Source organism: Ambystoma mexicanum, chromosome 10 (assembly GCF_040938575.1).
Source record: "Ambystoma mexicanum isolate Mex_15411 chromosome 10, UKY_AmexF1_1, whole genome shotgun sequence".
Taxonomy (NCBI): Eukaryota; Metazoa; Chordata; class Amphibia; order Caudata; family Ambystomatidae; genus Ambystoma; species Ambystoma mexicanum.
Window position 1 is genome coordinate 1383058118 of NC_090932.1, and position 26786 is coordinate 1383084903.

A 26786-nucleotide genomic window follows, 5' to 3' on the forward strand; every position below is an offset into this window, starting at 1 on the left:
ATCTGACATACCACCGGTTTATTTATCTTAAATAAATCTATCGGTTGGTATTTTCTGCCAGAACTCGTTTTTTAAAATGGCGTCTGTGTTCGTCTCTGTGACTCCTAAATCAAAGGTTGAGCCCTTTGTTCCACTTTTGGCGGGCTTTTACACAGAAGTCCTCCAAAGTGGTGCCATTCTGTCTGGGTACCACAGGGGGTGTGGGAGGGGGTTTAGGCACCCTGGACTGAGTTGCCTTGCCAACTCAAGTCGCACTCTGGTGTGATTGGCCCAAGTGGTGAGCCACCCCACTCACCACTTAGCGTGTTTCAATTGACAGCTAGGCTGAATGAATGGGGGTTTTTCTGCATAAAAGCAGGGCTTTTGGGACTGGATCTTCAGAAGTCGCCACAGGACCTAAGAATCCGACGAGGGTAAAGCTGAGCCGACCTGCAACGACACCTCCGGTGGAGCCCTGCTGAACCGACTCACCACTTCCCGACGACAGAGGAGATCTCCCCGCCGGAGAGTCTCTTCCCCTGACTGGTGGGAACAACCAGTCCCCTTTGCTTTTTCTTCATTCCAGGACGTAGTGGTCGAATTGCCCGTGCAGAGCACCCCGGCAACCGGATAGCCACTAACCCCTGTACCGCGACCAAAAGGTGGTGCCTTGTGACGGAGCACTCCGCGGCTGGTCTCATCCCTGGTGGTGCAACGATCTTCAACTTTCCTTCGACGACGAGATCATCTCTTCTCTTGGCAAAGCCCCGACTTGCATGCACCACCAGGAACAACTGCCCCCGCCGGAGCGGTCTCTCCACATACAAGGTACCGTGTCCGCCTGGCTTCCCTTGTGTCGGTTAGCGTGGGGTGTCTTAATCCTCGCCTATCCATTGGGTCGCCTCCAAGCCTTCTTAACTTTCTGTTCTGAACTGGTCCAACCTTTCTGTGACAATTTGTGCCAAAGACTCGAAGTGCATTTCCACTGTGATACTTTTTGGAACATTTCGCCTGGCCTCTGAACTTTGCGATCTACAGTAGACCCTGCCTTACTTGCCTTGCATTTGTTCAAAAAAGTGTTGGTACCGAGTTGATTTCACACCCTGCCTTTTCTCTCCCGTCCTAACGAATACTAGAGTGCCATCTAGGTTAAAGCATTCACCTCTGTCTGCAAATAAGTGGTGCCGTTGAACCTAGACTTGTCGAACTATTGTTAGGGGGATTGATTTACTTATAGTTATTGTGATTGAAGTTGTTTACCGTATTAGTGCCAGTGTGTTTTTCATGGATGTGTTTTTATAAATAAATAACTATATATCTTTACACCGAAGCTCTGTTCCGTGTTTGCTTGTTCTACTGTGTAGATTGCCCTATTTTGTATCCTCCACATACTACCCAACTCTTCTTGAGGGAAGTCTGACTGCTCAGCCACAGCTACCAAGTGAATCTGTGTGGTACAGACTGCTACCAAGTGGGTTTACTGCCAAACACCTGTAGTCTTAAATCTTTTGCAGTGGTCCCAGAGGGAACTGCACAGGTTTCCACCTAACACCTTGTTCCTCTCCGCTACAGGCACCAGTTCTATGGCGCCTTTCTCCAGCAGAGATTGAATTTCCTGCGCAAGGAGCGGATCCGGACTCTTCAAAGAGAGATTCCCTGGTGGATTGTCGCGAGGCCTCTGCCGGAAAGGAAGACAGTAGCCGTGGGCTATGATCTCCAAAACCCACACATCTGAAGTAATGGCACGCCACTCTACAAGATGCTGCGCCAGCCTTCCCCCAACCGGCGAACTATGGGACATGGCCTCATGACTGAGCTGAAGCGGTTGCGGCAGTGCCTGAGGGCAAAGAGGCAACTGCCCGAGCGGCCTTGGCACCTTGAGTACCCTGTTTTCCACCTCAGGCACTCCTACGGTTGCCCCTTTGACTTGCAGCTCCTCTCGCTTTACTAAAGGATGAGTAATAACGAAAGGAACCTCCCCTCCATTGCTGTCCCCTAGGACTAAAAGGGGGAGGTTGGTGAACTGCAGCGCTCAACGACTTCGCTGCAGCTTTGGAGGTCTGCAACCTCTTAAGGCTCTCTTCAGCCTTGCTGCCAAAAAGATGTTCACCATCAAAGGGCATGTTGAGGAGCCAGGCCTGCACATCAGGAGCAAACCCCGACTTCCGCAACCACGCAAACCTGCATATTACGGTGCTCGTCGCCATGGACCGGCTGACACAATCTGCCATGTCCAAACCCGACTGAACGGTCTCACACATGGCATCCTTGCCATCCTGTACAATAGCAAGAAAACCATCCCGTGCCTCCCCTTTGGGAATATGTTCAGCCGCCAAGGAAATACAGTTCCATAGAGTGTGCGTGAAACATGACAAGGCACACACCGAGTGGGCTGCCTGTAAAGCCATACCCCCTGAAGAAAACCCTTTCTTCGCCCAGCCATCAAAACACTTGTCATCGCTATCAGGAGGGATGGTAGGGTACGACGCCTGCTTTGCTGGGGCCGTCGTCGCCTGCACCATCAAACCCTCCGGAGTGGGTTGCGTGGTCAAGTAGCAGGGGTCACTACTGGCTGGGTGGTATTTTCATGGCAAGACTTGCTCACTGCCGGTAGACTCTCCGGAGCAGTCCAAGCTGCAGCCACCCTTCTTTGCAAAGCCATAGGGAATGGCAGCACCGGGTCAGTTGGAGGACCTTGGCCGAGGATGTCCGTCAGGTCATACTGCAGAAAATCCACAGGTGGTGCAGACCACCCCAAGTATTCCATGACCTTCGACATAAGGCGCCGGTATGAGGACTCGGCATGGGTGCCAGGCTCGGGCCGAGAACACCTACGGAGAGGTGTCCAGACCACTGGTGTTGTGCAGTGACTGATGCAGGTCCTCAATCTGGCTGTGGCCAGACAAAATCTCGCCAGGCACCTCCTCAGGCACCAAACCTTCCTCAGATCCCTCATCCCCCTCAGAAATATAATCTAGAGGTTGGAAAGAGGGCACAGAAAAAGGGACAAAGACATTCTAAGCCTTGGCCAGGGCCTTTCGGGGGGGGGGGGGGGGGGGGGAGTTCCAACGTGCCACGGGGTACCTCCGACAAAGCAGCCTCGAAAGGCGTCGACGGAATCGGCGTAGACGTCGAGCGAGGCGCCGACAACTTTGACGGCGTCACAGACCTCGAGGGCGGAGCCCCGAGCGTGTCGACAGCCTGGGCGCCGATGGCATTGATGACTTCCTCGGAGGCGGAGCCTCGAGATAGTCCCTCGACGACCTCGGCGCCGATGTCTTCCTCAAAGACTTCACAGGCTCACGCGGTCTCGAGGGCGTCGAGGACCGGGACCTGGAACGGGCATGTCTAGAGCAACCATCCTTGTCAGACTGGGACCTCGAAGGCGCCCGGTGGTCGCGACAACCCCTCAAGCCCGAAGGCGTACGAGTGGTGTCTCTAGCGTGGTCAAGGCCGGCTTCGACGGTGCAGACGGACCGCAGCCCTGCGATTGAAAAATCGCCATCATCTCCTTTCGGAAGGAATCCCATTCCTCAGGAGTGGAATGCTTGTTAGGACAAACAACCCGCCGACGGGCAGAGTCCTCGGATGAGGAAGGCGACCTGCGACGGCGCTTCCGTGAGTGCCTCGAAGAGGCAGAGGAATGGCGAGACCGACTCCTGGACCGAGACCCCCCCCCGGACTCACGACGACTATGCAGAGTCGCCCTTCGAATCGTCCGTCGAAGTCCAGTGGATCGTGACTTCCGGGACTTGGCCACCTTTCCCACCGACAGCTTCTTCTTACGCTCCCGCAAGGCCTTCGATGTAAGCGACTGGCAGTCGACAGTCATCCGTATCATCCCCGAGGCACCAGAGGCAAGCGTTGTGCGCGTCAGTCAACGACATCTTGGACCCGCACACCCAACACTTAAAACCCGACAGCGGGGTGGAAGAAGCCAACTACATCATTTTCAACACACAAACAAACAGGTTTGAAGAACCGAAAGAACAGGATTCAGTAGAACCGAGGCGCGCCGAGATCTCCGAAGTGAACACGTTTGCGGAAAAAACAGAACTGAGGCTACGGGTGTCGTGCGTCCTACTTATAACATCCGGTGACGTCGGCTCGATGGAGGCCCTCGAGGATAGCGTATCGACGTCATCGAAGCAGGGCGCAGAAAGATTTTCCGAAGCAGCACAGCTGTGGTGATTACTGTCATAGATATGGAATACGTCGGAGGACCCAATCCCCTCGAATTGATTTTATTAGCTAGTGCCTGTTGAATATCTGAGCACCAGATTTTATTTTTGCTACATATGTCAGGTGTAGAGATCAGGGACTCAATAATTCCTTCATACTAGAATTAGATTTGGAAATGTGTTCATTATAGAAATTCTGTTTTGCCAGGCAAACTTAATTTTTATAAGGCACAGAGGTGGTTGTTAGTTTATTTTTGTTCTCAGTTGAGGGGCATAGTCTCCAGGTAGTTTCACACTTTCTCTTCAGTAGACCGAGGTCCTTTAGTTGTGGGGTGAACCACTTGTTAAGGTGGGCTTTAGCTTTACTTGCTCTTAATTTGAGTGGAGCAATTTTATCCAATGTGGTAAGCATGATTTTGTTGTATTCATGCACCACGGTACTCGGGTCAAGATTATCGGGCAATGCGTTTAAGGTAGGGAGGATAGCAGGAATCACTTTGTCTACAGTGATGTTCTTTTTGTTTCTAGTTAGATAGGGTGGAGCCTTGTATAAGGTCGTCTGTTGGGGTCTGGCAGTTGATAATGTGAAGGTCACCAGTGAATGGTAAGTCCGAGTCAAGGCGTGATGGCGCTAATGGTACTTGTACAATTGTAATCGGCTATCCAGTCTAAAGTTCTACCCTTTATATGAGTAGGTTTGTTCACTTTTTGTGCGATAGGCCGAGTGCATTAAGGGTATAAGCTATTTCTAACGCATGCTTGTTCGCAGGATCATTAAATCCTAGGTTAAAGTCACATAGCAGCAATGACTGGGAGGTTGGTTTAAGGTTGGTGGGAAGTATGCTATGCAAGTCTTCCTCAAATGTCCCAAGGGGCCCTGGAGGCCTGTACATTAGGTGCATAGTAAGTGATTGGGAGTTTTTTAGAGGGAGTTTTGCTGTGAGAATTTCACACGATTGCAGAGTTAATTGTGGGACTAGTCTCAATGATAGGCTCTCTCTAGATATGATGGCGATTCTTCCACCTCGGGTTCCATATCTACCTTGTCTGGAAATGGTATAACCATCTGGTATAGCCAGCAGAAGCGCAGTAGGCTCTGTATGACCTGGGGAAAGTGATGGCTTATAAAATGAAAGGTAACGATGACCCAGCTGAATATATAAAGCGAGTCCAGGATTTACGGACCCAAGAGGCTCGAAGGTACTAGGACGAATGCATACCATTGTTCTATCACATACTAGTAAAAGGACTGTCAACAGAAGTACAGGCTTCCTTGGATAAGGTAGTGGGTATAGAAGCTAAGGGCTGGCCCGAAATACAAGCAACAATACTACATTACTGTAAGAGGAAGCAGGAAAGCGAAAGGTAGGCAGCCGAGAATGCCACGAAGGCAGAAAACAAATGAGTACAAATGAAACCGGCCAAATGCACCATGGAAGGAGATCGGTTGGTGCCAGACGCTGCAGCTATGGCGCTAGTACCACAAGGAGGGTTTCCCGCAGGGCCAACACCACAACAAGGAGGGTACATAAAGCCGCAGTATGGACCACAATGGGGAATACCGCCACAGGGGAATTACATGCATGCGGGATACTTCCCTATAGGAAGAGTGTTCTCACAACAGGGAAGAGGGGGGTATCTAGGAACAGGATACAGGGTTTTCGGACCATGCTATATATGTCAGAACATGGGACACATGGTGCGCCCCTGTCCATTTAAGCAACAGGCACAGGCAATCCAAGTAGCGTAAAAGCAGGGGCTCAAGTGGCAGCAGATGCTGTGCCTCCAGGGCAGTTACAACCAGCGCAGATGCCAGCACAGCCGGGAGCGTTGCAGCCCCAAGGAAAGATAACTGACAGCGTGGGGCAACAGTCCCAATGATGGGTGAGCCACCTTCGGTAGCAAGCGGAACCACAGTGGTGCTAGGGAAAAATGTGGTGCCCCATTACACAGGTTACAGTGTGGTAGGAGAGAACCCTTTTCCATTCCCGACAAGTAACACAGCAATAGGGGGGCCCACAGAACGTCTGAGCGTGCCCAGTCCTAGCAGTAACTGACGACCCAGAAGAGAAACCAGAGGTAGCAGTGAAAATAGCACCAAGAGAGTACTAGTTTCTCAGATACAGGAGCAACCAAATCCTGCATCCAGGCGGGGGGATTCCCATTTTCTAACAAAGTGATGGATATGCAGGGCTTTTCTGGGGCGGTTGTTGCGGTTCCAGTAACAAAATATTCACCATTAACCATAGGGACACAGCACCTCATAGCTCCCTTACTGTACTCCAAAGACACACCAATCCATATCTTGGGGAGAGACCTGCTCAGCAAACTGAATGCCACCATATCATTCACAGAGAAAGGGATGATGTGCTCCACGCCCGGCATTTACTATGCTTGGGCAGCAGCTCTGCTCTTGGTAGCACACGCACAAAGCACCTTGCGCGCACAGCCACTATATCACAGCATGTTCCTGTAGGGTTCAAAGTTCTGCTGGGATCGGTCCCGGTAATACAGAGGAAGGTGTTCCGACTGGCTTTGGAATTCCTTCTCAGACCACAGTTCCAGAGGTTGACTTAAAAGGAGAAAACAATGGTTCTGCAGCTGGAAGAAGCAGTAATACGCAAAGACATGGTTATTCTGTGTGGAACAGACAATGACAGCATGGCGTGGCGAACAGTGCTGTGCATTGACCCCACTTTGACAATTACAGGAGTAACGGATGAACAGTTGTTTGCCAATAGGGAAGAGGAAGGAGAGATGGTGTTCTAGAAACAGATACTTTACCCAGTTCAGATATTGGAAAACATGGTGCCCATTCTAACACAGTTAGTGAAGAAGGACAATAACTCATGCAGCACCCGTTTGAGATCTCCCTCTGTGTGTTTGTGGACCAAGGGACCTCACGATGTGGGGGTACGGAAATGGGTTGGGGCCGTGAAACTAAAACAAGGGGCCTGCTGCCTCAGGTAAAACAATACCCATTGACGAGAGAAGCAGATGAAGGGATATACTCCACTTTGAATGCACTATGGCAGCGAGGTATAATTCAGACATCCACATCAACATCAACCTGTAACAGCGATCTAGCGATAAAGAAATCAAAGGGCGGGTCATGGCGTTTCATCCAGGACTTGCCATCCTAAGTGATGTGGTGGAAACAATTTCCAGTGGTTCCAAACCCTGCTACAATATTGTGCAGTATCCCAGCAAAGGCAAAGTACTATGGTCAATGACCTGAAAATGCATTCTTCTCTAGATATTTGCACCCAGACTCAAGATATCCGACCGCCTTCACATATCGCAGAATTCGATTCAAACACACTTGTTTGCTCCAGAGGTACAGCGAATCGCCCAGTATTTTCAATAGGATCATACAAATGGATCTATGCAATGTGCAAACATCAAGCGCTGGGATTCAATATGTAGACGATCTGCTAAAATGCAGCCAGAAGAAAAAGAGCGTAGAAAAGACGCTACACGTTTTGTCACTAGGTGGATAAGGCAAAATTATAGTATTGCCTAGAAGAGGTTGTGCACCTGAGGCAAATAATATCCATTGAAGGGTGCAGAATAACACCTGAAATGACAGTTCTTTTTCCTCTTTTGGTACCTCTCCTTGTAATTCTATCGTGTACACCATGGGGATCATGTTAAATGTGTCCTCTTTCTTCCTCCCCACTCTTCTTCCTTTCTGCTGCAATGAGTGGCACCTTTTCCCCTTCTCCGGGGTATCTCTGAACTCCCCCTCCCTTCCGGTAAATATGCTGCTGCTTTTGCCGCTCTTGCTGCCTTTTTGTTCCCCATTGATATCCTGTCTTGTTTTCTTGTGTTGGCGGCGCATTTTATTATCACCACCTCTACTGGCACTTTTAGGGCCTCAATTCATTCTTTTAGTAGTTTTGCATGTTGTACAGGGGATCAGTCACTTCTTTTGAATCCTATCATCTCCCACTGTGCCAGTCGTGAATGGATAGTTGATGTGACATAGAAAGAGTCGGGAAAGATGTTTGCTGCATGCCCTTCCATCATTTTTAGTGCTCTTGTCATTGCCACTAATTCTGCTGCCTGTGCTGAATAATTTGAGGGTAGTCACTGCTGAGATGCTATTGCATATTCCTTGTTTATGCAGCACACTACTGCCACACCAGTATGTCTCCTCACTGTTTCTGGATCAATACTTGACTCGACTCACCTATGTAGACCATGTCTGCTCCTGCTATTTCTTCCTCTTTTACCTGTACATTGCCTTCCATCCTGTCCATGTGTGCTGCACAATCATGCATGTAATCCCCTTCCTGTATTGGTTCTGCTAGGTAGATTGCTGAGTTTACACTTCAGCACCTTACCACCTGTATGGCTGGGTTGGTTAATATGACCTCATATCCCAATTTCGGTGGTTAGTGTACTTTTTTATTTCTCAAGAATGGCGAATAAGGAGTGTTCCACGTACAATACTACGGGACACCCCATGGTAATTGTTGATGCCTTCTCAATTGCAAACCCTGCAGCCGCAAGTGATTGTTTGCAAGGGAAGTTTTGGGAAGGGAAGTTGGCTGTCTCGGGGGCAACATGCTCACCTTGAAAGCAAGATGACCCGGAGCAACACAGGTTCGATCCCTGGGACCGCTCTTAAAAACCTATGGGTATTAAGCGTGTTATAAATAACCTATCATATCATATAATTATTGGCTTCGATTGTATTAAGCTAGCGGTTGGTGTACCTGCGGCTTCTTTTGTGTGAGGACAGTCATCATCACTGAGCCATCTGCGGGAGTAGCATTTGCTATTAAGAAAATCCTGAAACAACCAATTAGAAAGCTGTGATAGTCTGTTTATTAAAATAAAAACAAACCCCAACACCTCTATTACCTTAGGAATCATCTATAGTCCCCCCTAACCCCCACAATGACATGCCTCTATTTGAAGAGCAAATCTTGGCTTTTTTGAAAAACCTCACAAAACCCTAATCCCCTATTATTCTAGGTGATTTTAATTATTGGGGGGACGATAATAAAAACAGACTGGAAAAGTCCCTTCTCACTGCCTTTGATACCATCACATACACTCAATGGCTCAATACCCACACACATAGCGATGGATACTGTTGATTGGGTTCTTACCCACCAGCTTAAGGTGACTGATCCAGCCTGCTTACCCTGTCCGTGGTCAGGTCATCATATAGTAAACTTTGCTGTCTATCCTCCGGATGCTCCTATGCGCTTCGACAAACAGCTGAGAATTGTAAATAATCGACACAACTTTAGGAATGTTACCCCCTCCAAGTTTGTCACACTCCTCTTGAAATTGCCTCCACCTGAATCATTTGACAACATGACCTCCTTGGTATCCTTGATATCAGGATTTTCTTAATAGCAAATGCTACTCCCGCAGATGGCTCAGTGATGACGACTGTCCTCACACAAAAAAAGCCGCAGGTACACCAACCGCTAGCTTAATACAATGGAAGCCAGTAATTATATGATATGATAGGTTATTTATAACATGCTTAATACCCATAGGTTTCTAAGCGCGGACCCGGGGATCGAACCTGTGTTGCTCCGGGTCATCTTGCTTTCAAGGTGAGCATGTTGCCCCCGAGACAGCCAACTTCCCTTCCCAAAACTTCCCTTGCAAACAATCACTTGCGGCTGCAGGGTTTGCAATTGAGAAGGCATCAACAATTACCATGGGGCGTCCCGTAGTATTGTACGTGGAACACTCATTATTCGCCATTCTTGAGAAATAAAAAAGTACACTAACCACCGAAATTGGGATATGAGGTCATATTAACCAACCCAGCCATACAGGTGGTAAGGTGCTGAAGTGTAAACTCAGCAATTTACCTAGCAGAACCAATACAGGAAGGGGATTACATGCATGATTGTGCAGCACACATGGACAGGATGGAAGGGAATGTACAGGTAAAAGAGGAAGAAATAGTAGGAGCAGACATGGTCTACATAGGTGAGTCGAGTCAAGTATTGATCCAGAAACAGTGAGGAGACATACTGGTGCGGCAGTAGTGTGCTGCATAAACAAGGAATTTGCAATAGCATCTCAGCAGTGACTACCCTCAAATTATTCAGCACAGGCAGCAGAATTAGTGGCAATGACAAGAGGACTAAAAATGATGGAAGGGCATGCAGCAAACATCTTTCCCGACTCTTTCTATGTCACATCAACTATCCATTCACGACTGGCACAGTGGGAGATGATGGGATTCAAAAAAAGTGACTGATCCCCTGTACAACATGCAGAACTACTAAAAGAATGAATTGAGGCCCTAAAAGTGCCAGTAGAGGTGGTGATAATAAAATGCGCCGCCAACACAAGAAAACAAGACAGGATATCAATGGGGAACAAAATGGCAGCGAGAGCGGCAAACGCAGCAGCATATTTACCAGAAGTGAGGGGGAGTTCCGAGATACCCGGAGAAGGGGAAAAGGTGCCACTCATTGCAGCAGAAAGGAAGAAGAGTGGGGAGGAAGAAAGAGGACACATTTAACATGATCCCCATAGTGTACACGATAGAATTACAAGGAGAGGTACCAAAAGAGGAAAAAGAACTGTGGATAAAAACAGGATGTTCACTGTCACCAACAGATCCGATTTGGCAGCAGGATAGGACAGGGAAGCCTGCGATGCCCAGAACATTGTTAAATGTAGCATTAGAACAGCTGCATTTCCCCCACCCATGCATCCAATGAAAGCATAGCTGCAGAGCCGAGTGAGGGTTCCAAACATGCATGAACGAGTGAGAGTTCATGGGAAATTGTATGGTTTGCAAACAGTTTTTGTCGGGGCACACTTTCAAAACTTTGCAGGGAACAATACCACGACCGGAAGGGCCCTCCCGGGACTTGCATATCAATTATGTTGACATGCAAGAAAGATGTGCCTCAAATAGGTACATAATTGTAGTGGTCGGTTCATTTTTGCGTTGGCTTCAGGCGGGCACTGTGCAAAGAATGATGCAGCAAAGTTCCTAGTGAGGGAAATATTCCCAAGTTGGAGTGTATGTGAGGAAATAAGGTCAGATAATGGGGAACACTTTGCCAGCAATCTCTTTGAGGAGAGAACACATCGCTTAGGGATCAAAACACAAACTTTGCACAGTTTGCCGGCCGCAGGCGAACAGGCCTGTGGAGAGAATGAATATATTACTAAAAGAGCGCTTGACTAAGCTAACAATTACAATGTCCTGAAATTTGATTTTTTTGCCTTCCTCTTGCACTTTTCGCCAGTCGAAATTCACCTTCCAAGCATCACCAAAAGACTCTGCATGATATTTAACGGGGAGAAGAATGCATGCGCCTGTCCCTCCTTCCCGTTCAATTGTGGATGCTAATCATAGCTCAGACATCTTTGCCAATGAAATGAAAGACTATTTAATTGAGATGACCAATGTGCTTTGCTACATCTCCCACCAGGTCCAGCAATCTACAAGTGAGACAACCAATATTGAAGAGTGTGCACAAGCACGTCAAGCATTTCCGCAAACACATTCTTCATCCAGGGGACAAAATTAGTATTCGAAATACAGTGAGAAAGTGGAAGGAGTCTCGGTTTTGTGGTCCTTTTAAAGTGGTCTTCTCAACACCAACAGCAGTGAAAATAAAAGAACTGATGTTCGCTGAGATACCAGCAGCACATCAGGAAGAGGAGGAATCACTTGATGGAAAGTATTAGCCAAATTACATTAACATTTTGGACTATAATAAAGTGTTACAGAAAACCCACAATAGAGATGGAGGATGGACAGTGAAAAAGAAGAGGGGGTGAGATTAAAGTGAAGCATTTGGTAAATGTAAAAAGTGTTATGTTTTGCATCTTTGTTTTCTGTCTCCTTTTCTGGCATTTAGTACATAAGTATACATTGGGCCCATTAGCTGGTGGTGATAGGGAGACATGCACTAGCCGAAGTATAACTAGCCCAATAGAATTCTAGAAAATTGTTGGGGAGGGAGTTGAGCTGGCCCCAGAAAACATAATGGTATGCGTAAATCGTAAATAAAGAAGGTGGGGTGGGGGAGCACCAATGGTACATGCTATGTGTCCTCACTCATCCTACACCTCACGGGAATGCCAAGACAATTCTAGTCACAGGAGGTGACAGCAGAAGCGGCAGGATGTTTGGTACATATGGCCTTGTGCAGGACTAGGGGCATACAGTGGAAGTAAACTGGAGTGATGAGGAGGTGTATGAAGACAACTTTATACAGCGAGAAAGTATGGCCCAAGAGGAGGCGAGTAAGCACATAGTTACAGAAGGGAAAAGAGGTAGCCACTGTCCATAAAAGACTATTCTATAAGACCTCCACAGAGTTTGAAGTGCCATGGTGCCACACCAGACCCCTTGATGCAAATCCAGGATTCGGTGCTGCACAATGGAAAGTGGTAAAGGTGAATGGCACAGTGCTGCGGAGAAGGGCTGGTGGGCTTCGAAGAAAGGGTGGTTAAGAAAATAAATGGGGGATGTAAGAAAATATGGAACAGTTATGTAGATACTCTAACATGGATAAATGAAAACCCACACCCAGAAAATATAAAAACAGCTCACACAGTATTCTTTGCGTTTCAGAGCAAATGGAATAGTAATGCTGCAGATGAATAATGGCTGCAGGATGACGATAGACATTGCAGCATTGCAAAAGGGGACAGCAGCAGTGATAGGCACCTGGTGGGTGTGTGGAACAAGAGCATATGACCAGACTGGAAGGGGACGTGCGCACGGGTCACACTCCATATTCCTACCTTAGCTGTGCCCCGCACAAACTTGATAGCACTCAATGAGTTTTCCGCGTCTAAAGAAAAAGTGCCAGCAGAAAAACAAACACACAAGCTAACGAGGAAGAAAAGGTCCAGCAGCAACTACATCTCACCGGAATCCACCAAGAGCCTAGAAAACATTCCACCCCTTTTGAAATTGTTCAGCTCAGCATCAGTCTTTTTTTACTTCTCTACTGCTTCCTGGGGTACGAGCTGCAGCCAACAGTTGCAGATCACCTGCTACAAACTGCTTCAACTGGCAAATGCAACCGAAAAGGGACTCAAGGCGGTGCGTGAAGAACTACGGGCTCTACGATTGATGACCCTCCAAAATCATTTAATTTTAGATCTTATGACGGAAATGGAGGGAAGGGTGTGCCATAAGATAGGAATCAAGGGCTGTACCGCAATTTCTGCCAATGATGCAAATGGAACAATCACAGATGCAGTAGAGGAAATGCGAACAATACATCAGAGAATGGTAAAAGAAACGCAAGACACTGCCATCTGCAACTTGGCTGATTCATTATTCAACTGGGCACCCAGCTTGCTTGTAGCAGCATTTAAGATAACTATCCCTGTGCTCGTCGCGATGCTCATCACCATCTACATCGGTCATCTAATCGTCCATTGGTGTAAGTGCCGCCAGTATAAGAACACTCACATAATGGCGTTACAGAAAATGTAGCTCGAGGAGGTATTAGGTGAGGAACACTCCAGTATGAATGAAAGAGAACTGTGAGAAATCAAAGGGTGTCTCACTATCTGGACTCTGGGGATCTCTTGCTCAGGTGGTCAAGGCACGGCCATCACCTTTGGATCCAGACCCTGGGGGTGAACAAGTGGGGGAGGATCACCTGGTTGAGGGGGTCCTCTGGGAGTGGGGGTGGGACATCTGATGGCAAGAAGCGGTTTTCCCCGCTTCACAACACACCCCTACCCAACACGTCCTCCACCTATATAGGTTGTTATAAGTCTTGTCCCGTTGCCTACTCCCCAGTTCCAACATGTACTCACATCAAAGGGAAACATAGGAGAACAAAATCTTATATGTCACACAACTACAAAATTGGTCCCCTTCTGATATTTTTACCATCTCTCGAAAAACCAACAACTCCCACAATTCCTACCTCCACTCTAGAAATCCCATTTACCAAACCACTGGGACAAAGAAGAGGCAAAAGGGAGCTATGACGATTACCCGTAGAAACCAATGCACCAGGGATTCCTATGGGCAGTCACATTTTGGCTGGTAATGAGGACAGGCAAGGTCAGGCCTCCCTTTTCAATCATTCCCACCTGAAACCTGTCAAGACTCCCAGTCAGTATAAAAGGTGGAGCACATAGACACACTTTGAGCAAGCTAGGGACGCTGGATGGTACACAGAGGCCGAGAGGAGAGAATTCATGCTCGAGAAACCCTAGAGAGCCTGGAGGAAGGAGGTCTGCCTAATGGCTGGGCCTGTAAGTACAGGGGAGGTTGCACTGTGGCAAGGGAGTTCTAACTCCAGGGAGCCAAACAACCAGGGGCATGCAGGGGTTATCTGGCAGTGCCCACACCATAGCTCCTCGTCTGGGAAAACCAGGAAAGCCCAGGCCTTTAAGGGGCAGGTGGCGAGACCCTGACCTCAACAAGTTATCCCCTTTACCTCCTGCAGCTCCCAAAACCCCAGAATGCTGTATAGGGGAGCTGACGAAGTGGGAGCGAAATAAGAAAAGCGCATTCTGGGACATGAAGTCCAAAGACTTCAAAAATGTGCAAATCAAGAGGGGTCTGAGCCTGGCTGAGGGAGACCCCTGAGAGGACAGAGCAAAAGAGAACAGTGCATCCAACATTGGATACAAAAGATACCACCAGCCCTTCCAGGTGAATTGCTGAGTTGGGGAGGTGAAGCTGCAGCTGTGGTATCGTCCTTTGCTCCCAAATCAAGGATATGAATGAAGAAACCAACACAGCCGGTGAGTTGTAGCTAGCATGTGACGAATAATAGCAATACAATATAACAGAGTGGTCCGGCATAGCGACAGTCGAAAGTCTGTTCAGCGAGTACTGATGTGAGCCTAAAGGATATGAACTGTTTGGTTTCAAGGCAAGAGAAGCCTAAGGAAAGTGAATCACGTTGAGTTGCAAAGTTAGAGGTCCGAGCTCGGCAGAGGGAGACCTGTAGCGAACTTTGAGAAAGCCGACGTGGTCCTGCGGAGGCCTATAGTAAAAGCCTTGCACATTTAAAAGTCTTCGACATCAGTAAAAGGTCTGAGCCCATCTGAGGGAGACAAGAAGTGTGATAAGTTAGGGGGAGCGAACCCCCAACTAATGTGAATTAAGCTTGGGGAAGGGAACCCCTGCAAGCACTGCGATTGTGAGGTTCAAGCCTGGCTGAGAGAGACCTGTGAACTTTTTGTTGAACTGTGAAAGAAATTTTAGAATGCTAGAATAAGTGACTTTCACGTGGAAGGCCAGGCAGGCCTCGATTCACGTTTTGAACCGCCTTTGCTTTGAGAACCTGAGCCAGAGTCGACGCCTTACTCCATGCTGTCCAACGCGGGAGGATAGCTGACTCAACCATCTTGATCTTTTATGTTATAACACTGATTTTCCTATACATACCCCTTTTTACATGCACCCATTTATTGTAATAGTGTAAGGGCAGGCCATAGGTTTATTTAGTATAGGCCATTTTATATTGCCAGACACAACTAGGACTGTGTTATTTATTATTTGATAGTAGAGCGTGCTCCCATCTTTAGATATAGGGCCAGATATGCGTTTTTCCAACCTTTGTTGTTCAATAAACAGCCTTGAACCTTGCATCAATTGGGTCTGTCTTCACTTGTGATACCATGCCTCCCTTACAGAATGAAGTAGAAATATTTTTCATAGCACCCCCATCAGACTTGGAAAATTCCAAAGCATTATGTGGAGAGTGTTCATCTGACGAACAAAGATACTGATTTTTGGGGACGATTTGGATGGGTATGAGGAGGAAGGGGACATGACTTGGGGTAACAACGTTGTGGGTGCGTAAGGAAAAGGGATGAGAGGGGCAGAAGTATCGATCGAAAGATAGATTGAACGGGGGGAATGTGTTAAAGGTGCTAATTCAGGGGCAGACTGGGGGATTCACCTACCAACTGCTGTCAGGGCCATCAGGGGCCAGGTGGGTAAGGTTAGGCCTAGAACTAGGGTTCGTTGGGCTGGTTGTACACATAAGTATGTAGGTGGTGACTTTGAAAATAAAGGGAAAAAATTGTCCGTTTTCCTTAATCTTTTCTCTCAGAGATCTGCAGACCTCAGTGCTCAAAATGGAGGATTGGGCTTGACCCCAGGCCAAGATGGTGGATCTTTGCAGCTGGGTTCCAATTTAGAATGTTAAGCAAAGATTGTCTTTAATGCTCATTCCTAACTGCCTTTCATCACTTTCCCTTTGAATGAGCAGCCAAGTTTCCTTTAGTTCTCTTATGGCCTACATTTCCCTTTGAACATTTCAAGCCAGGAGCTACAAGCAAGCTTCAGGGTGAACTTCAAGCAACTAAATCTGGTGGGAGCGCAGCATTTAGATAAGCTTTGTGAAATATCAGCGTTACCTGGACTAAAACTGTATTTTGTGTGGAGTTAGCTGCGCAGCTGAATTTGGGAAAACAGTTTGTGTATAAGGAATTTTACTTAACAGACTCACAAAGTTTGAAAAGCTTTTGACAGGGTTGAGAAGTGTTTAAAAGCTACGTAGAAACTGGTTTTGACATAAGGCATTTAAGGACTCGCGTGAGGCCGCGAGTAAAGGAGTGTGAGGCGAAGTAATTTCAAATAAAGAAGTTACTTTGCATGAGTGTGTGAAGAAAAGCATTGCTTAATGATTTACTGCCAGTACGTTCAAGTATTTCTTTTTCCGTCGCGCTCGGTACCATGTTGTGAGCGAGTAGGAAACAAAGAACGTAACCGCGCTACGCAGGTTCACATGAGGACTACTAGCAGCAGTGAAAGTATGAGGAAGTAAATATTGTCAGTAACATCCAGATTGTAGATTAAGAAAGGGAACATACCCTGAAACGCTGTACTGGAGAAGTGCGCAGCGTTACCAAATGCCGCGATCGGCTAGAACTCAAACGTTTCGTCTTCAATTTCAGAGTATGCGCATGCGTGCATCAACGCAAGGCTAAACTCTTCCTGCATTCAGTGAAAACTAAGTTATAAATTGAATTTTTTAAGCTTTAGGTTTTTTAAGTTAAGTACTAAGAAGGTTGGGTTATTTGTTGCAAGCAACAGTGAACACGTTTAAATGCTGTGAGAAGGAGAAAGCAGGAAATTACATTCAAAAGTCAACTAATGCCATGTTCAAAAGGATGGTTACGAGTACAGAATTTGACAATTGTATGCGAGAAGTCCTGATAATGTACAAATCTATTGAAAGGGTGGTAGTTGAAATAATAAGGCAAAGACAGTATTTTAAAACTGGACTGGGAACAATTTGAACTGCAAGAGTTGAACCAGAAAAAGAAAGCATTTCCTCCAGACAATAAGCGGAGGAGTCACAGGTACTTAGTATTTGAATTGGAATTAAAGGTTTAAATAGTCAAACAAGTTACTCTCTTACCTGGTAACGTTCTTTCGATGGGATGGTCCGACGACGTATTCCATATCTATGACAGCGATATGGAATACGTCGGAGGACCCAATCTCCTCGAAATTTACATTTTATAATGTATTAACCCCTTTAACTCCTATGCAGGGAGCAAGCAAAGAAGCAAGAGAGCTCCTGTGTCGTTTGTTGTTTTATCCCATTTCCCCTTTGCCCCTCTAGCTGAACTCATCTCCACTGTATTTTAGTAGGCGGGGCACTGAGCAACTGGTGTCGGACTGTGGGGTCCAGCAGCTCCTATGGAAAGATTTGAAGAGGTCATGACAACTGCGGGAGTAAAGAAGGGGGACGGAGGAGACAGCTACACGGGAAATAACACAGGTATTGTATGCCACAGATGGCCCGTACAAAGGGCTTTACTGGGAACAGTAGGGGGTAATCATGCATTGGGTCTACACACAGTCCAAGATACTGTCCTATGATTGGCTAAAGAAGGAGAGAACAAAAATAGCACCATCAAACGCACGTAGTGGGAAATCCCTCAGGACGGGCTGGACCTAGGAAACCTCGATCAATACGACAGGGATCTGCAAAGGGGGATGGGGCTCAAGCTGCTCATCACGAGAAAGCCAACATAACTAGAAATGGGTTATGTAATTACAGGGTGGTCAGCCAAACTAGCCATCCTACATGGCAACGGGGAGGGTGGCTCTGTACCAGTGTGCTGGTCACATGACTGCTGATGCCCATCGGCAGGCAGCTGTGAGAAAGAACGCTGGACGGAGTGGCGGTCCTGGGAGGACCAATCAGACAGTACGTTCTTGTGCTCTGGGGAGGTGGCCAGCCTACAAAGCATCTACTACAGAGTTCTCAAAGGTCGTTATCCAACAAGTATCATCAGGTGAATGTCTGCTTTCTCACCAGCTGCAGAATGTCTTGTGTCCCGTTCTCAATGGTGCTGACCAATGGTAGTGTTTTAAAGTTCTGGCGGTCAGCACAAATGTTACTTCAGTAATAACAAGTTGTTCCGGGGTGGGGTTTGAATAAATGTGGTACCACATGGGGAGGCATTGTAATGGGAAACTGTTAAATTGCTTGCTTCAATTACGCTTCACTAATCGACGTAAACCTCGAGGAGGTGATGTCTAAAACCAATGAAATCCCAGGGAAACAGAAAAAGTTTACTCTCTAACTTGCAAGTGATTCGATGGATGTCCGCCATTGTATTTCTTGGTATAAAACTGCTGTTCGTATTCCATTCAGATGTCAGCCTTTCTATCAGAGCCTATCCACTGTCTGTTTGATTTGTGCTCACCGAGCTGTAATAAACTATGTTGTTTCTTGCCTGGTGTTGACTCCACTTTTTGACTATGTGATTTTTATTATGCTCTAATTGGTGGACCCGTTCCCCCGACTACACTGGGTTTAGATGAAATATTGTTTTTCATTTGTGATAACAAGTCTGTTTGGTCTGTGATAACAAATCTGTTTGGTAACGTTGTTGATAGAAGGCCAACAGGTAATGTTTTCATACCATAAACCTTATAGGGTTTATCATCAAAGGACAATTGGAGCATCCATCTTGAAGATCTAAGGAGCATAGGAATTACCCTCCATGGATAGATGGCCTAGGCATTTAAAAAGACATTGGGCCTCATTACGAGTCCGGCGGTAGCCGTGCCAAAAAACCGGCAGGCTGCCGCCAGACTGGTAATACCATTCCACTTCCGTGATTGCCGGAATCATCGGGGCATTACAACCTTGGTGACCCGGTAATTCTGGAGGCAGAATTCAGTAAATCCCCATTCCCATGGAGTCCTATAGGACTCCATGGGGATGGGGACCATGGAAACACTGGTTCAGTCTATGACAGAGCCGGTGTTTCCATGTCCGCCTGCAGGCGGGTGGTGTTACTTCCACCAGGTCAGACCAGGCAGGAGTGACACCTCCCACCTGCAGGACTCAATCAGCCGGTACGGAAACAGTGGGGTGGATTTACCGCCACCGTTGTTTCCGGACCAGCTGACTTGTAATGAGACTCATTATCTTGAATTAATTTTTTTCAATACAAATTGAATATCCTGATGACTTATTATATAAAGGTTGTTCTTTTCTGTATAGATAGATACAAGTTTGACTTCATTTTATGGAATTACTCAACATCTTGTATTGTGGCATACATATATATGGACCTACAACAAGAGAACCTTGGAAACAATTGTGGAGTTAGCCCTCAAGATTGCTGATGCGGAGAACAGAGAGGAAACATATTTGTGGGCCTCAAGAACTGTATGCTGAAGCCTAAAATCGACAAACTCCAATTTCTCCAGTGTGAGCTTTCTGCAACCGAGAGAAAATGTGTATCCTCAGCCCAACTGGTCATCTGGTAGAAAGGTTTAAAGGAAAGTCGATTTGATTTAGTATGGGCGGGTGGCTTTGGGCAAGGCGTTCGAGACCAATTTCTTGCTCACTGTGTTGTAACCGCTTTGTCTTTTCAATGGATGTCTGAAAATCAGATTTGTATACCATGAGATTCTAAAAACTGGGCACAACCTTCCTGATTGATCTATAGTCAAAATCGTCCACCTATCCTCCCTATATCCTCTTACTACCTCCTCCTCCCCTCTCTCCATTCCAATACACTTTCAAAATCTTTCTAGATTATGGCTTGAAACCTCTCTGTCTAATCCTGCATGTCGCACCTTTGCAATCCATAGCGCAGGGTAATGATGTTCCACAAGTTGGGTGGGTAGGGTTTGTAGAGCAAGTAGCACCTGCCGATTTTGAGTCATTGGGACCAAACATCTACCTTCCATTTCCGGCAGTGTCTGTGGAGTCTTACCTCTGTCCCCTCTACACCAACCTCCACAATCCACTTTACTGTATTAAGCAATTTCCAACTTTTGGTCATCTCCAAAAAACCTTCTCCTCACCGTTACCATTAATCTCCTCAGAATCACCAAACATCTCTGCATAGTATTACCTACTTCTTTCAGAACCACACTCTTCTCCCATTGTTGTCTCTCAATACCTCCTCTTCTCCAATCTCCTTTCTTCCTCAAACCCTCCCCAGGCTCTTCCCGCAAGCGTCACTCTCCTCCAAACTCCTCTCTCTAGCTCTTTCTCCAAGCTTCACCCTTGCCCCAATTACAGGACACAGGTACAGACACTAAACAAGAGCCCATCCCAGGGGGAGGAGGGAAGAGCATTATATAAAACCACACACCCACTCCACTAACTGTGGGTTTATAATGCTCTTCCTTCTGGGATGGGCTCTTTGTGAATGTCTATACCTGGGTTCTATAACTGGAGCAGGGCTGGGATTGGTAGAAGCTCATGGTTTTATCTCTGCTTACATTGGGCTTCAGGGGTCAGCCAAAGTCATTATAAGGCCTGGCTACCCTCTTGGAATAAATGTTCCCTAACTCTCCTGCAGGTATAGGAATTCCTAATTGTATCTTTGTATCTTCTTGGAGTGACCACCATTAGTAGGCAATAGATTGATGCATTTTATTACCCACAGGTGTTCAGGGCTCGGTAAATGTTTCATAAAGCCTGTGAAATAACTATTTATATGTAGGAGGTTGTGCTCAACTGGCAGAATGGATCTTTTATCACAGCTTTGAAACCTTTCTACTCACAAAGGTTTTACAAACAATATGGTGGGCACCCTTTTCCAGAATTGTGAATACAGTTTTTCTTTCACGGGTAAAGGATTGAAATTACAAGCAGCATCAGTCTTATGTTTATTGAAGGAAAATCTGTTTGTAACAAAGGAACATGTTTGGTTTTTTTCCTTAGGGGTCTGTGTTTGTCCAAAGGGGCTTTTCAATGGGGAGCAGGTCTGTAAATAAACAGTATGCAATTGTCCCGTGGCAAATTGTTGGGACCAAGGGAGGGTGACCATGTGCTCCTCCCTATACCACCTCAGTGCCCAACATCCGCTAGCTCAATAAGTCACCTGTTCCACTGAGTCAAGTCCCTTGGTGGTCTACAAAAAAAATGCAGGACTATTTAACACTGACACAGGACAAATAGATACCCTTATTGCCCATCTTTCAATGGCGCAAACTTCAAACGACTGCTTGCCATAACTCAAGTCTCCATTTCTTCAATTATTTTGCGGTCCCATTTTAAACTGTTTCAATATCGTTTGTAGTTTTGGGCACCACAAAGACAAGTTCGTCGAAGAATAGAAAACACGCTGAACTAGCAAAGTCCCCTTGCGCCGATTAACGCCTGCTCTGTGGTTGCTCACACCGCCATCGCTGACCTCATATCCTGCATAATGATCTCAACGTTTTTTCTTATAACAGAAACCTGGTTCACACCCAAGTCCTCCCACATTACCATCCTACCTCATGGTTACTGTATCCAACATACTGACCCCAAAGGGAAATGTGAAGGTGGGGTGACAGACACCCAAGCTCGACTGGCCTCAACAATCCAGACACTCACAACCAGCTTTTTCAAATCCCTATTGTGCTGGTACCCCTGAATATACAACAATTTGGTCACCTTCCACCTCATCTACAGGCCTCCTCAGGGGAGTGATGACCTCATTGACAATTTCTCCAACCTTTTCTCCCCCATAACTATTTCCCTCTCTAATAACATCTTTCTCAGAGGTTTCAATGTCCCCAGGTCTCAACCAGCAAAACACCTGCGCGACTCGCTACTCTCCATGACCATCTCCATGGACCACAAACAAATCATACTCTTCCCAAAAGATGTCAAAGACCACAGGCTCTACCTCATCTTTGCCTCCTCCCAGCTCATTTCCTGCACGGACTCGATCAATCATGACTGCACCGACCAGGCTGTGATCCCTATAGGGCAGGTCATTCACTCAATGAATAAACGCTGCTATTTCAAACATTTCCCACTAGACACAACCTTTGTGATATTCCCCATCACAATGGATGCAGCTGCCTTTCTGGAATCTTCCAGTCACTTCGCCAAGGAGGTATACTATGCCCATGCACCCCTAAGGCCGAGCCGTGCCAAAGACAAACCACCCGCGCCATGGCACGCACTTTAGCTCGCCTCCAATAATGCCTACCTCAAAATCACCACTTACATGAATAGCATTGCTGCAGCCTCCCTTGTCAAACAGTTCATCCGCCCAGCTCTGAATGAGTTCCTGGGTATCGTGAACGGCCCCCTCATTGTAGGCTCATTCATATATGCACTGAAGACAGAACACATATGACACCTCTTAAAAAAAGACCAAACTCTACCCAGAGGATATAGCCAACTAAAGAACCAGCAAATGCCTCCTGTCCTTTGGACAACACATAGAAAATGTTGTTGCATCCCCACTATTGGCTAAAATCAAACAAATCTGCCTCCTCCGTGACCATCAGGCTGGCTTATGCCCCATCCAAGTGGTGGATGAAATATTGAGTCACAAGTTGCTCTTGCCAATGAATTGCATAGCCCTCTCGACATAGTCTACCATCAGACACTCCTCACCGTAGTTGCCAACAGGAAATGGTTTGCTTCCTGCGTACGTGTCAAACACCAAACAGTACAGATGGGTCTGTTCAGGTTCAAATGACTCCCAGTCACATGTGGTCAACCAAGGCTACTCCCGCTGTCCAATCAATGCTTCATATCGAACCTCAGGGAATTTTCCTAAAAGACCCCAATACTCAGCAGCACACCAACAAAACCCAGCTTTACATCAAGGCCAAAGACCCAGAGGACATTGCTGTTTCCACGAGTGCCTGTCCAGCAGATAAACCTGGTTGTCAAATGTCCATCTTAAGCTAACCCCCACCAAGAAAACATTTGTCCTCATCGATCCCCTGCCAAACAACAGCACATCCAAAAGTGGCTTGACAATATGCAACTGGAAGGATTCACCCCGCAGACGTCAGACTCTTCCAAATCTCTAAAGCTTCCTTTCCAACGGCAGCCTCTCCTTCAAAAAGCAAAAAGCTAAGAACACCCAAACGGCCTGGCTACAGATCGCCACAATCCTTTTTTTTCACGTACAGTTTGTGTATACCGGTTCAGGTTATCATAATCTCCCACATTGACTGGTCAAACGCCCTGGCACTAGTCAAGCCTGTCCAACACACAGCAGCCAGCTTCATTACAGGCGCCTGCAAATGTAACCACATCTCTGCCTCACTGAGTGAGCTTTACTGTTTTATGCTCCTCCCTGCCAGGATCCTACTTAAAACTGCTTGCATCATCTACCAAGCAGTCTTAAACGGCACACCAACATAATCGACGGCTAACCTACACACCACTGGAGGCTTGTGTGCCTCCCGTAGGAAATATTTCAAAAGGTTAGAGTGAAAGTTAGTCTGCAAAGAGAAGACCTGCAACAGTCAATCTCCTGCCATGCCCTTTGCTGCAGGTTCGAAACACTCCCACCATCCTTCAGTACTGCAAATCACTAAAAATGTGTTTTTTCCCCAGCAATACCTCCTGCACCACTAAATCCACATTTTTCTGCTCTTCTGCAGCAGAACTGTGCTACTGTCCAGAATCGCCGTGCCCAGTCACTGGCCTGGTGGTTTTCGGAATACCAACAGCGGGAATCTGCCAAATAATAAATCTTCCCAAGCTAGAATGAGCCTTAATGCTCAGTTTGTCCGGGGAAATCATTTATGTTACGTTGAACTAGATCAGTATTCTAGCTCACTCAGTTAATAGTTTATTCCCTAATTTAATCAAAGATGAATGCAATGTTGAGAGATTTCTGCCGGATGTCACGAGAAGGATTTTACCAAACCTGTGAATGTGAATAAGATGCTATTTCCTAGTAGAATCAAAGGGCACTGGTTTAACTCAAGTTATTGCTTAGCAAAAACATACAAAGTAATTACCCAACTATCATTATGCAAACTAATATGCTATGAATTTCCTTCTGCAAGATTTTGAATTTTTAAAAAGACTTTTCCAAACCCAGATGGCAATCATGTTGTTGACTAATTTAAAAGCTATACACGTATTCTTTAAGAAGGCTGTAGTTAACATGTGTTCTCCTTAGTTTTGATTATGCCAAGGTTAAAATACACTTTGCACTATACCTGGGTTTCCAGTTGCAGCTTGCGTGCTGTTTTTACTTCCTCCTGTTCCTCTCTTTCTCGGGCAGTCAAATGTTTCACATTTTCAAGATCACTGATCAGTTGTTCACGTAGTCTTATTGATTCTTTTTGGGCCCGTTGGTTCAATTCAATCTTTTCCTGGATCTGGAGCTGTCTGCCAGTAAATACCTGTTCAGAAAATTAAGACTCGTTAAGTGCATTTTGATGTAAATGGTAAAAATGTTAAACCTTACGAACTAGAGTGGTACTCATTACGTGGCCTCCCAGATGTTTTGGAATACATCTCCCATGATCATTCACCAAAAGGTATGCCAGCTAAGAATGATGGGCGTTGAAAGGCAAAACAACTAGCGGGCCACATAATTAGTGCTCTGAATGCCCAATGATGTCACTTGTTTCAAGGTGGAAAAGGTCAGTCATGTGCAACTAAATTAAACTCATCAAAATGAGAGTGAGGTGCAGTTTAAACAGGTAGATTTCAGAATGCAGCTTAGTAACAACTAGTTGCATGGGACAAACACCAAATTTGTATCTAAGTGTTGAGAATTTTGAGCTACATAATGAATTTAAACTTTTCCTATCCAATGTGAAGTTTACTTATATGAAGTGTTAGCAGCAGAAAAAGCAATAGAGAAACTGAGCACGAGGACAATTTATCATGAAAATAATTAACTAAGGAACAAGACAGTTGTGATAAGGTACCCACTTTGAACACATGAAATGTGAGAAAAACAAATATTTCTTAGATGTTTATAATCATCTGTGGGGCCAGAGGGCCAAGAGATTGAAAACATCCAAACACCAGGGGTGAGAGTTGTGGCACAGAGCCGCAGCAAAGAGGAAGATGCACGTACAGCAGAGGGCCATGATGCAGAACATATGAAGTGCATCTCCAAGATTAACCAGTGTCCCGCAAGTGCTTACAGGGCAATATGATGGCATAGCACTGACTAACAAAGCAGTTCAGACTAGAAGCAACTTCAGATATGGAGAAGAAAGTGGGAAAAGCAGAGAGGCAAGCATGAGCTCATGAATAAAGTTATGGTGAGTAAAAACAGCTGGGGATGAAGGTGAGAAGCTGTATCCGGAGAACCTCAGCCATGGAGGGGGTAACCAACAAAGAGCCTGGAATTAGCAATGAGGGAGAAGCTGAGTCGAGAAAACTGATCGACAACTAAACAAAATTGCTTTGTGGGACGTGTGGCTCTAATACTACAAAACACTAACACAGGGGGTGCTGACAAAGACGAGAGAACCTAAGAGGAAATGCACACTCAAGATTTGGGATTCCAGCATTGAAAAGATCAGCTTAGTGATGCTGCTAGGGCCAAAAGAACCAAAGAGAATACATGTTGGGAGTGGTGACTATAGCACTTCAAAAGCAAACAAAGAGAACTAAGGATTAATACAGATTTTCAAATACAGCGTGTTGCTACTGATAATCAATCGAGAAACAAATGGTAGAGAATTACATGTTTTGAGTTGTGGTCCAAGTACTCTCAAAGTAGAATACAGAAACAAGGACAGGAAAGGGGAAAATCTTACATGAAGTCAGACTGACAATAGTGGCTGTCAGATTGACTTTGAAGCAAGCGATCTTTACATACAATGACGTGGAGACATCTACCTTTTTTTGTTTCAATCTTTTTATTAACAGGTTGTCATCAACATTGCATACTTAAACATATAGACATCGACTCCCCCCATCTTGACAGTATATATTTATATATCGGTTGCTATTACAAATCAAGATGTGTCTCAGTGTCAGATATTAAACAATGCTTCCAGCAGTGCCACAAATAGTAATAATCACAGTGTCAGCCCTACATGCACATTTCTGTACACCATGCTACCTTAGTTTTATTCACATCAATTACAAAAACACATTGGCTTGCATGTTTACCCTTTCATTCAGCGAGGCGTCAAGACTGACAAGGCTAATATGGCATCAAAGGGAGCAGGTGTCCTCATCCTCACCTACTTCAGCCCGACCACCCATTTATCCCTTTCCACAGTTGCGCATTTCACCTCGTCTTTGAACACCTGTCTAGAGATAGCTGGGGCGATTGCTTCCATAACCTTGCAATCTTGTCATTTTGCTAGGGTTATACTTAGTAATATCAATTTAATTTGGAGAGCCTCACTTTTCCCGACAGGTATCAATCCTAAGAGACACACTTTAACATTGCTATTGTGGGTGCAGCTAGTGAAAAAAT

The 26786-nt window shown here is 46.1% G+C and overlaps 1 protein-coding gene across 2 annotated transcripts in view; it reads right to left on the reverse strand.

Moving 5' to 3' along the window:
- TCHP (trichoplein keratin filament binding) overlaps window positions 1–26786 on the reverse strand; it is a 264855-nt gene that overhangs the window by 71572 nt on the left and 166497 nt on the right. For both annotated transcript variants that reach the window (XM_069619404.1, XM_069619405.1), the window contains exon 11: window positions 24553–24738. In XM_069619404.1, the coding sequence (XP_069475505.1) occupies window positions 24553–24738 (186 nt within the window). The remainder of the gene's footprint in view (window positions 1–24552; window positions 24739–26786) is intronic.